Source organism: Vipera berus, assembly GCF_964194415.1.
Source record: "Vipera berus genome assembly, chromosome: 1".
Lineage (NCBI taxonomy): Eukaryota > Metazoa > Chordata > Lepidosauria > Squamata > Viperidae > Vipera > Vipera berus.
This window is the reverse complement of record NC_138202.1, coordinates 35,050,397-35,062,480: the sequence shown is the minus strand read 5'-3', so window position 1 is coordinate 35,062,480 and position 12,084 is coordinate 35,050,397. Positions and strand designations below refer to the sequence as shown.

At 37.0% G+C, this 12,084-nt stretch overlaps 1 protein-coding gene across 3 annotated transcripts in view; it reads right to left on the bottom strand.

The window, feature by feature from the left end:
• The window catches only part of CDC42BPB (CDC42 binding protein kinase beta), a 101,968-nt gene that overhangs the window by 20,115 nt on the left and 69,769 nt on the right, over nucleotides 1-12,084 (bottom strand). For all 3 annotated transcript variants that reach the window (XM_081343473.1, XM_081343471.1, XM_081343472.1), the window contains exons 24-28: nucleotides 10,451-10,556; nucleotides 7,942-8,078; nucleotides 4,462-4,601; nucleotides 4,027-4,108; nucleotides 831-1,047 (exon numbers count right to left, since the gene is read on the bottom strand). In XM_081343473.1, coding sequence (XP_081199599.1) covers nucleotides 831-1,047; nucleotides 4,027-4,108; nucleotides 4,462-4,601; nucleotides 7,942-8,078; nucleotides 10,451-10,556 — 682 coding nt within the window. The remainder of the gene's footprint in view (nucleotides 1-830; nucleotides 1,048-4,026; nucleotides 4,109-4,461; nucleotides 4,602-7,941; nucleotides 8,079-10,450; nucleotides 10,557-12,084) is intronic.

Here is a 12,084-nt window from a genome sequence, read left to right as displayed (position 1 = left end):
TAGTTCTATTCCAGAAGATTTAAGGAAAGTGAGATATTTTTAAATAGTTGGGTAGAAGGTCGGCAGTTTGGCGGGTCGAATCCCGAGTGCCGCGTAACAGAGTGAGCGCCTGTTACTCGTCCCAGCTTCTGCCAACCTAGCAGTTCGAAAGCACGTAAAAAAAAAATGCAAGTAGAAAAATAGGGACCACTACGGTGGGAAGGTAACAGCGTTCCGTGCGCCTCTGGCGTCTAGTCATGCCGGCCACATGACCACGGAGACGTCCTCGGACAAGCGCTGGCTCTTCGGCTTTGAAACGGAGATGAGCACCGGCCCCTAGAGTCGGAAACGACTAGCACGCATGTGCGGGGGAACCTTTACCTTTACCTTTACCTTTTTATGCTTTACCATTTCAAACTATTGTTGATATTCTGCTCTTTTATTAGTGTAACATTGTTGTTACATATGATGCTAATATAATCAGTTTGGTACTTGCAGTTGGCAACTGTCCATAAGACAGAAGCAAGGAAGTAACAGGCAGGCAAACAAATGATGACTTCAAATAAAAAGAAAATATAAAAGTTCTTAATGTACTTAACAATTTTATGTTAGCACAATAAGCAATTGGACCAAAACTGAGTCAATGCATCTAAGCATTGCTGACATCTACTTTAAGCAGTGATAAATATATACCAATTCGTTTTATAAGTCAATCACTCAATTTTATGCAACTAATTTTTCCTGTCAGGAGATAAAAATAAGAAATAATATATTTAAAGATGGCAATGTATCAGTCTCAATTACAGATGTAATGTTACACATCCAAAGTGTCTTGTTATATTCCAACATACCTATAATAGTAGCAGCTAGGCAGGTTTTAATGAAAGGCAGTGCACTGTCATAGGCTTCCTGTGGAATATGTATAACTTGATTTCTGAGTTTATTTTTGTGCAGAATAGATTGCAGTCCCTCTAGAATTCCAACCCATTTTCGCTTCTCATTCTCATTTTCTGTTAGGATCAGCAGAGAGCAGGTCTTTGAAGGAGAACCTAAGAGAGAAGTCGTCACCTTGAGAACAAGAAGATGAAAAAGGAAAATAATTGCATTAAATTAAATGCCTCAACTAAAGCAAGGTGACAAAATGCAAATGTAGGCTAGATTCAGACAAAGTGTTTTTCAAAATGGCCTGCTCCAGACTGAGCCTTCTGTAGGCAGCATGAATAAAGTGACCAAAGAGAGAAGAGATAATGACACTCTGATTTCTTAGAAACCATCTACTGTGCGGATATTGGCATAGGAGGGATTTGTTTTACCTTCACTGTTTTCCCCAACCTCAACCAACTTGGAAGTATAGCAAATCATCTTCATTCTGATCCCTGATTTTAGGCCTAAGACTGTGAATCAGAAGAGAGATTGTAAAGTTCATGTTCTTTGGGGAGGGCGATTAGATGATATATCTTCCAATCCTTTGCATTAGGCAAGCTGGTTGGGAACAATGGGACTTGAAACAGCATGCAAGACACCACATTCTGTCTGAATTTAATTTCAATGAATTCATTTCTAGTTTATATTTAATTCATTACCAATACAAATTTACAATGCTGGCAAACCTCATTTACTCTTGTTTTGTAGAGCAGGGGTCCCCAGCCCCCGGTCCATGGACCAGCACCAGGCCAAGGCATGCCAGCAACCGGCCAGCAAAGCCCCATCCACGGGATGCAGGCAGCACACAAAACCACGCACCCTCTGATCCGCTGAAAAACCTCTCTCCATGGAACCGGTCAGTGGTGCCCCAAAGGTTGGGGACCTCTTTTGTAGAGTATGCCAGAAATATTGCTACAAACAGTGATACGGTGACAATCACATATTGTCTTTACTCATGTGATTAATTAGAAATTCTTGCTTCATTTTCATCTCTCATCTCACAGAGCCCTCTCAAAAACATTGTGCATAAAATTCATGCAGGCAAAGAGTTAAGCAAGCTTTGGATACTTACTTTCTTTCCAATTAAGTTCCTTTCTAATTCATTCCGATTAAGTTAGAACTTCCAGTCCTTTGGCAAACTCAACCTTCTTTATTCTAATTCAGTGAGCAATGTATATACATTTGATTTGTTTCATTGCCTGTACAAATGACTCCCTCATAGCTTCCTCCCTAAGCATTAGTAAGATTTGCTGGTGCTCAAAACAAGAGCTTTTGCACTCATTTTGCAATTTATCAGGTTGCTTATAAATGGGTACACTCACTGTGAGTCTCATTTTTAGTAGAAATGGACCAACAAACAATAAGTAGATTTAAGAAATGTTTTTAAATAGTCCAAACCTGTGAATATGTTTATAAAACTCAATAGAGGAGGCATACTTACAGGGCAAGCCATCAGAATATAAAATGAGAGTAAACCCTACTCGCTACTAGCACTGATGATGTTACCTAGCTTGGTAATGAAATGTCTGCAAGAAATCAATCAAGCTCAGAAACCACCAAGGATATAAAACTTGTCTGAAATCTGGCCAATGTATATCTACAATAGTGATATCTATTCTTGCAGGTATAATTCAATTCCGCCTTAAAAATTAAAATGTGGAAGCTCAATGATAGTAAAAAAAACATGAAGGTTCCAGATTCCTAGAATTGACTCAAGTAAAATTAAATTACTTATGAATAGAGTATGTGTTGCACAGAACACATGGTTCTGTCCAAAACATACTCTGTTCATAATGAGCAGAATCTGGTTGCTAGTATACGCTGTAATGTTAACTCAAGCATAATACTTTCTATTACTTCACTTTCTTCAACACTATACAAATTATTTTGCTATTTATTTTAACTTTAGATTGAATTCTTGCCCCTAAAACATTTCCATATATGGATGCTCCTAGTTCATTGGTATATGTATTATGTGTAATAAAGCCTTCCTTATTACTTGGATGCATGGCAGTTGTAAGGTAATGTGGCAATGAAATTATCATCCTGAGACACTTTGATAACCTGGAATTTACCTAAATTTTTTAAAAATAAAATAGGACCTACAAGCCAGATAACAAAACCAAAACTTTATTATGTAAGCTATCTCCAAAATACATATTTCACCTTCTTGATTCATCAGACAACCTCTTCACAAGAGAGAAGTAAAAGATACCAAGCTGCAATACACACACACACACACACACACACACACACACACACACACACGTATCATAAATGCATAAAGTAGCTGAACATGTTTCACCATTGGCTTATCACCTGTCTAGATAGATTCTAAAAGAAAATTAGAAAACAATTAGAATAGAATAAAATCTATTTCTGTGACTAAATTATTATAAAAAGACTGTAAATCCACAATCAACCTTTGACAGAGAACCGTGTTTCCCTGAAAATAAGACCCGGTCTTATATTTTTTTTTGCCTACAAAAGAGACACCAGGTCTTATTTTCAGGGGATGTCTTACCCGCTTACGTAGGATCACCACAGCCAGGCCTCCCACTCCCCAACATCTCTTGCACTGCTGCCCAAGTTCTTTTGCGGCTGCAACGATCGTGCTGCTGCTGCTGGTTGTGGCAGGAGACTCATCGCGCCAATCACGCCTGCTCACAATCGGTGCGATGAGGCCACATGGCATTTTGTAGCGTTTAACTGTGAGCGGCAGCAGCGGCGCGATTGACACAATGAGCCTCATGGCCTCCAGCTGCGAGCAGTGGCAGCAGCGTGATCAGTGCGATAAGCCTTGCTGTGACTGGCGGCAGCAGTGCAATGCATCATGTAGCTTGTAGCTGCAAGCGGCCGCAGAACTCGGGAAGTGGTGTGACAGGTGTCAGAGCGTGGGAGGCCTGGCTGCGGCAATCCTAAGGTAAGCGGGTGTGGGGTGCCTAAAATCAAGCTAGGGCTTATTTTTGTGATAGGTGTTATTTTCGGGAAAACACGGTAGCTATGGAAACCTAACAGTTTCCTTTTGCCTAGATTGGATAATTCTGTGAAATGTTATTTTTTATCAATCATAGCTAAGTAAAACATGTATTGTATTTGTACAAATTAATCAAACGATCATACCCTGAATATACAAGGAACATCTTTACGGGTTGCATGTATAACATCCGATGCTAGGACAGAACTCACACAAAACTCTTCATCTCTGGAAAGAAAACAACAGTACATATTTAAAATCCTTGCTAAAGCAAAGATTAGCCACTTTTCCCAGAAAACAAATTAACAGGTAAAATTTGAATCACTAAGTTAAAGAGATTTTGGGTACAGGTTTATGATATTATTTCCTACCAGAAAAAAATCAAGATCACCTGAGAACATAGATCTATTCTTCTCTCATACCTTGTACAAATGTGGCCTATGCTTTTGTCAAAAAGCATACAATATATCAAAGCATGCTATGTAACATCAAAGAAAATTCAATGATTGTGTCATTCTTCATTTGCTAATTTTTCTCTGACGCAATCAAGCTTACAAAAAATGTGGCTTAAGGTTGCAAACCTGAGATCCATAACTTGACTTGCAACAACTCCTGGTTGAGTGGATTTTCCTTCAGGCACATCATAGAGGAAAAGTTTACAGTCACAGACAACTGCATAAACCCTCTGCCATCCTTTCTTAACTCCTGTTGGCTTTGGAACCTGTAAATATAGACATAGATTATTCATACCATAAAAGGGGGTAAAGAATCATTTTTATTTATTACATTTTATTATTTTATTGAATTTATATTAATATACCATCTTACCACTGAGGCAACTCATAAAAATACTTCCACGGATTTGCAACAATATATACATTTTTAAAATATTGTAACTTCTTCATTTTAGATATACAATAGCTGCAAACAAAGCAATCAATTGATTGATCAGTAAATATTACTGGTTTCCCTAAGGAACCCAAAGTGATCTTTGGAATGTTATGAGTCATCTCTCCATAGAAAATTAAATTGCATGACACTCATTTGCTCAATAGCTGAATTTGCAAATAATGTTAAGCCACAACTTAATGAAATAAACAAAACTCTTTCAAGCCATGGATCAATTGATAAGAAATCTGTTTTAAAAGTATAAATTTAAAGTTAATGATGATGGTATATTTTAAACTCTCCCATAATGTCTGATATAGGCTGTCACAAGAATACTTATCTCTTGCATAAACAATAAAATTCCACCATTCCTGATAAAACGATTTGCAACTTTGTATTGTTAAATAATTGATTTTATCAGATACTTTCTCAAGCAATCCATTATATTATCTACATATTCCCAATGTTTAAGTATGATTAATTTTATTGCTAAAAGTAGAAATTTGAAAAAAAAATTGTTCTGGTTGTCAAATATACGGTATGTGATAAATCTAACTTTGGATAAAACTCAAATCTTCTGTTTAGCAATATATGTCATCCCATCAAATTTGAAATTTTACCACATCAACAGTAAAAGAATGTTCCCTTCAAGTTATAGCCACATCAAAAATTCAATAAATATTCTGTCTGCCCGACTGGTCAATCTATATATCTTCTGTTCAATCATGTTCGATTCTTGAAGACTCTGGACAAGAACGTGCAGTTTTCTTGGCAGAGCTTTTTAGAAGTGGTTTTGCCATTGCCTTCTTGGTAGGGCTGAGACTGACCCAAGGTTACCCATGGGATTGCCCTTGAAAACCACTTTGATGCTAGAGCTGATGCAGAATCCAGTAAAAAAGGCAATAACAGGCATGCACCATTATGCCTGTGCGACCCTGCTGTTTCCAAGCTAAACTGGTTATTCAGTTGGCTTCCAAAAGTAATTAAATGTGATGATTGTCATCTATGAAACACTTTATGGCATAAGGCTGGTCTGTTGGTTTCCAGTTGCTTCTGTCCATCTGGTGAGATCAGGTACAACAGATACACTTGGGATCCCATTGATTAAGTAGTGTCATTTAGATCTAAGATGGCGGCGCCTGGAATGGCTGCGGCTGCATTGGCTCTTCAAGGCAAATAGTTTTGGGAGGGATAGTAAGGGCTATAGGCCACATGATCAGGAAATTTTAATGTGTTTGAGCAACATGGTGGAACTAAGGTAACATACGACATACGACCGACAATCTTTGCTGGCATGGTGAGTTTCTAGTTGTTTTGGAACTGTTGGTGAGACTGTTAAAAGTTGTTGGCACTGTATGAATTTGTTCTACCAGCAGCAAGATCTGACTGCTGGCCCAGTGATGGATTCTACTGCAAATCAGGGCTGTTTCCAGAGGAGGCAGAGAGGACCTGGAGCTTATGGAGTGAAGGAACTGGATGAGGCTGTCGGCAGGCCCAGAGGAAGAGAGAGAGAGGCTTTTGGAGGAGTTGGTGGTGGCAGCAGCGTGCTCCAGGGGCGAAAAGAAGCAAGGCCTCTTTAAGGAAAAGGTGGAAGAGTCAGGATCAGAAAAAGGAAAGAAGGCGAGGTTGTCAGAATACAAGCGAATTTGAGGGCTAATCCACATGGAGCCCCATTTCCATCTGTCCTGTGTGCCATCGTTCACTCCCTAGAGACTAAAATGGACAATGTGAAATTTGAGCGGGCCACGAACAAGAAGTATATATCGGAGGTGGTGACCTTTTGAGAGCTGTATGCAACGAAATTTCATTTTGATGTATGCCGATTGGTGTACATTCAAAGTGACAATAAAGTTATCATTATCATTATTTAGCAGGATCCAAGAGGCGTGCCTTCTCTGTTGCAGCACCACCACTTTGGAATTATATCCCCAACTCCCAAGATTTAGATGGCTTGAATGCTAATGTCATTCAGGAAGCTTTTGGAGTGTTGATTATTCTCCCTGGCTTTGGGGGCAAGGTTGTGGTTGAGCCCCTGTTCAGAATATTCCGATTTCTATTTCATTTTTGTACTTATCCTATTTTTTAATTATAGGCCACCCTGAAATGGATGGATAGATGATGTTTTTTCTAAATCTCTCCATCAGGCTGGTGTAAATTCAACATGAACTTTAAAAAAGGACCCAGACTGTTGGGGGCAATAAGCTGACTTTGTAATAATGCCGCTGGGGGGGGGGGGCGAAAGCCCTAATAAGCAGGCATATACATAGAATGAAGGCTATTGCTAAGCACATTGATTTGTGCTTTAGATTGTAAGCCGCCCTGAGTCTTCGGAGAAGGGCGGGATATAAATGGGATTAAAAAAAGGAATGTTATTTTTTAAAAAGCAGTTATAATATAAAGTAACACATGCAGTGAAAACACCTTTGTATTGTGTGTGTGTGTGTGTGTGTGTGTGTGTGTGTGTGTGTAAAAAGATATTCTCTTTTTACAGTTAAGCTCAATTCCTGATGATTATATGAACAAATGTCTGCCCTTGCTTTCTCTGAGGATATTTTTCAGGTCCCAGTTCTGTTTATGTCAAAAGTACTGATTAGGCCCAACTCTGCTTAACTTTTTCAAGATCAGTTGAGTTTAGTTAAGTGCTGCTGATTGTTGTCATTATTTTATGCTGTATAATTACTTTTTCAAATGTCACTGACACTCCACTGAACTTGGTAATTGTTAACACCTACCTTTTTTAAAATAACAATTTGATAATAGTTAAATCTGAATAATCTTGAAGGTACAATCAATAAGCAGTAATGGGACAGGTTCTTGTTAGAGGAGAAGGAAATGCTGGGAAACAGGATCCTCTTAAAGTAAAGTGCGCTTGGGAAGGACGATCAAGACATCAGCAATGAAATTAGCCTATCAGGGTTTGAAGCAATGTCTTATACTTGATCTTGCCATGCTTGACTCCTGAAGTTTCTAGTCTAATTTATTTTACCTGAAATTGTACTAACTTTTGAATTCCTCAAGAAGTGACCAGTTTGGATTTTGCAAGAATTTGGAATCTATTTTACAGCCAGATTTGCCTGACTGTCTATGTCTAAATTGGAACTGGTATTTGACTATGAACAGTAACTCTGATTATTTGATTTACTGATCCTCCTCTTTTTCTGCCAGATTCTTACCTTGACATAGCCCTTATAGGCTGTTCCTATGCCTCTTTGAACATCTACTCCAAGAGGTCTCTTGGCTTGCTCTGGAGGTATAGGACAGACTTGTGGTGCACTGTCTTTGCAGGTAACGTGGCATGCAAATGAACACACTAAGGATGAAAAAATAAACTTGTTAAGCTGTGTGTTGTTACACAATAAATTCTACAGATTACTGAGAACTGGCTAACAAAATTGTGAATGAGCAAGAAAAGACATCACACCATAGTTAGTCAGCAGCTGTCTCCAAGAACAACCAGTTTAAAATGGCAAACACATTTATTTCATATTAAAAAGTAATGAATGTATCATAGCAGGACTTTCAATAAACCATAATTATGCCTCAGTAATGTTATATTTTAAAGTATAAAAGACTCCAGGTTTTAAAATTATGGCATTTTCTTTCTTCCTGAATTTACAAATACTAAAATTATTTTGAACAACTCTCTTTCATTCTGATCAATTATTTAAGTAAATAATTCTTTAAAAGACCCATTAGAGTTCTGATTTTAAACAAAAAAAATGAAACCTAGTTTGGCAAAAAAACACCCCTTTTTTCTTATGAAATAAAGGTCTATAATAAATATATATAAAATCTACAGTTAAAGGAATAAAATGCACACCAATATTTTCAGTTCTGAGAATGGTTGAATTGTTTCCCTGGACTTATTCCTCCAAATCAAAAACTATAACCCCAGACACCTATAGCTCTAAAAACTATAGCCAGATTGAGATGGTCTGAAGGAAGAAATGTAGGTTTTGCACATCCCTAATCCACAATTTTTGGCTGGCATTTGTAACTTGCTATGAACCATGTAACTCTGCAAGCAAGAGAGAGATTGAATAGCTTCTTTAATACCACATTTAATTTCAGAGATACTCAGACAGCTCTGGAACCTGATGCAACTGCATAGACAAGTTACCCTACTGTACTTCAATCTGAAGATATTCAAGATCCGTCAAGCTAAATAAAACACTTATGTTCTATAATAAAAAAAAATCATCCCTACTTTGGGTTTCCCAGTTTTGTGCATATCTTCTCCCTTAAAAGTTATCAGAGCTCCATTTAATTTTTAATACACAGGTAGACCTCAATTTACAACAGGTCACTTAATGGCCATTCAAAGTTCTAACTGACCTGAAAAAGGGGACTTGCAACACCCATTTGAAGTTCCACTGGTTGGGCCCCCTCTGTGTTCACAACACAAACAAATTTATGGCCATCTGCAGCATCCATCAATCAAATGACCATGCTTTATGACAGCTTTGCTCAAAACTAGCACTTACTTCGTTTTTGGCAAAACTGTGCCCATATTGAACCAACGGTTTTCTTAACAACTGTATTCGTTTAACGACCATGGTGATTTGCTTAAAGATCATCAGAAAAAAGGTCATTTTATGACCATTATGACATATGATTGTAATAAGCAGATTGCATTATGGTCATATGTCGAGGCCTACCGGTAATTGGTATTTTTTTTCAGTCATCCAACATGTAACATTCCTGTATGAAACACAAGTAGCCTGCACATGCAGAATGGGGAGCAAACATCACTGTGAGTTGGGATGGTGGTCTCTCTTTATCTGTGCAATTTGTCCATTTTTAAAAAAGTGATATAAACTCCCCTCCCCTCCCCAAAATATGGGTTGCAACTATCTGTGTGGCTAGTACTGACCCATAGTTCTAGAATTCCTAGATAGAAAGTTGCAGATACACCTAAGATGGTAGTTTAATTTTTCATGATATATTTCAGCAATGTATAGGTACACATTCTGAGAAATACTGTTTAAGTGCCAAACATTTAGTGTCATTATTCAAAAGAAATTCCCATCAATATCTGATTTGTATGAAAGTGTTCTATAATATTCTAGATTACAATCCAAGTAGAAACAATCCAGTAATCTATCTGGTTAGTAAAAATATTTTGTAGCACCTTTTATATTGTTCAGTGTGTATAGCCTTATTAATTAAGAAGGAATCACTGAAACAATTCAAGCAATTGTTCCATTCCCTAAATTGTGTGGCGTAACTGATGCCTTAACATATCCATATTATGAAAAGAAGAGATTTAATCTAAACAAATGGGAACTAAATTTCTGCCTTTATTTTCAATACTACAGTTATAAATAGATGCTTGTTACAAGAAAATTTTAAACATATTTGTTTTTTCCAAATGATAATTAGGCTATTTATTTATTTATTATTTGGATTTATATACCACCCCTCTCCCGAAGGACTCGGGGCGGTATACAGGGCAATTAAAACACTATATACAACACATAATATACAAAAATTAAAATAAATTAAACCAAGTAGCCCTAAACAATAAAACACATTCTAAAATTAAAATTTAAAATTTAAAATCTAAAACCCCAGTCCCTCAGTCCAGTCCAGCAAGTTCAAATAGCCAAGTCTTCAGGTCGCGGCGAAAAGAGCGAAGGTCTATTAAGATGCTCAAATATTTAAGAGATTTAACCAACTTACCATCGCAAGCATAACCCTGTCTAATCAATCCCACCATGAGAGATGTACAGTGGCTGCATTGAGTTGGGCTTGAAAAGGATTTGATACTTAGTTGATGAGCTTTAGGCTGAAAAATAAATTCACAATAAAGCAACATAAAAGTTCATTAAAAATGACACCTCTAATAAATTATTGATGATAAAGCGTACCAGCTTCCATATCATTGCAGTGGATGGCTGGGGTTAATTTAACTGTAAACCCTTATTTGGAATGGATCTTAGATAGGAGCTACTCCTAGTATGCTGCTGATACAGTGTATTAGATCCTCCATCTCCATGTAAAAACCATCTTGAACAGAATAATGTTTTTAGGTGTTCATTGTGATTGTTTTCAGAAGTTAATGAGATTAATGTCACTCAGTTTTTGATGAACTGTTAAGAATGTATTGATTTCAAATAGGTACTGTTCTTTTGCTTTTATGACAGATTAATATGCTTCCCTATTGATTATGCTTTGTTTTATCCTGGCTTTTGTACTGTGCTGAAATACTTTTTGTATTGTGTTGAAATTGGTTAATTTATTTTTGAATTGTACTGCCAAAAGCAGTATATTCATTCTTTCAAAATAAATACAAGTCTAGTATAGGGTAGTTTGGGCAACATATATATTTTTTAAAATAGGCGCATTGTGCAACCACCTAAATAATAATCAACAATCAGCTAAGAATTATAACCCACAATCAAATCCACTCATAAACCAACAAACTAAATTAATATGTAGGCTTGTTTAACCCACCATTATTATATTAGCTTTTACAGAAGCTCAACATCTTTTTTTATCACCATACTTAATGCTATATAGCAAAACTAATTGCTTACTGGCTACCACAACTGAATATCAACTGTTCTTGGTCTGTGGAACAAAATAATATAAAAAAATATAAAGTTTTAATTTGGGGCTGGTGAACCAGGGCAAATCCCTTTGGTAACAGGCAGATTTAAGGGGGGGGGGGAGAGGGAGGGGGAAATCAAGCCAGCAAATTTCCAGTCTGATTGAAAAAGAAAAGGAAGGGGGGAAATTATGGAAATTTGCCAGATCAGACTAGCTGGATGGGCACTGCTTGCACTTACTTTATAAACATATGGAAGTGGCTAGAGAAGCTATTCTCTTTTTTAATGTTACAGCAGTTCCAGGTTTTGTGGAAAATAAGAGGGTTCTTCTCTGACATTTCCTTCACATATTGTTGCATGGCCACATTGTCACAATCAGAATAGAAACTTAAAAAAAAACTAGCTTTAATGTTAACTTGCTAGCACTTTTACTGATTAAAAAAATGTCTGAAAATACCCTCTCAGGCAAAGATTTAGACAGAAGATGCATTTGTCATCCATTTGTACTGCAGATATTTTCTGGGGAAGGACAGAAGGACAGAAGAACCTGTCAAACTATGAATTAGCTGGAAACAAGACGCCCAGATACACTCTCATAAGATTCTATACAGAATTCATTTTAATTCTTAGTCCTGGTTAAAATAATCCTAAAAAAACAACATGCTTAGACATGGCTAACATACAGACATGAACAAACTGACAAATGGATCATGCATGAGGCATAATGCCTTTCATGTTAACTCTCTGCCCACATTTTTTTTTGTT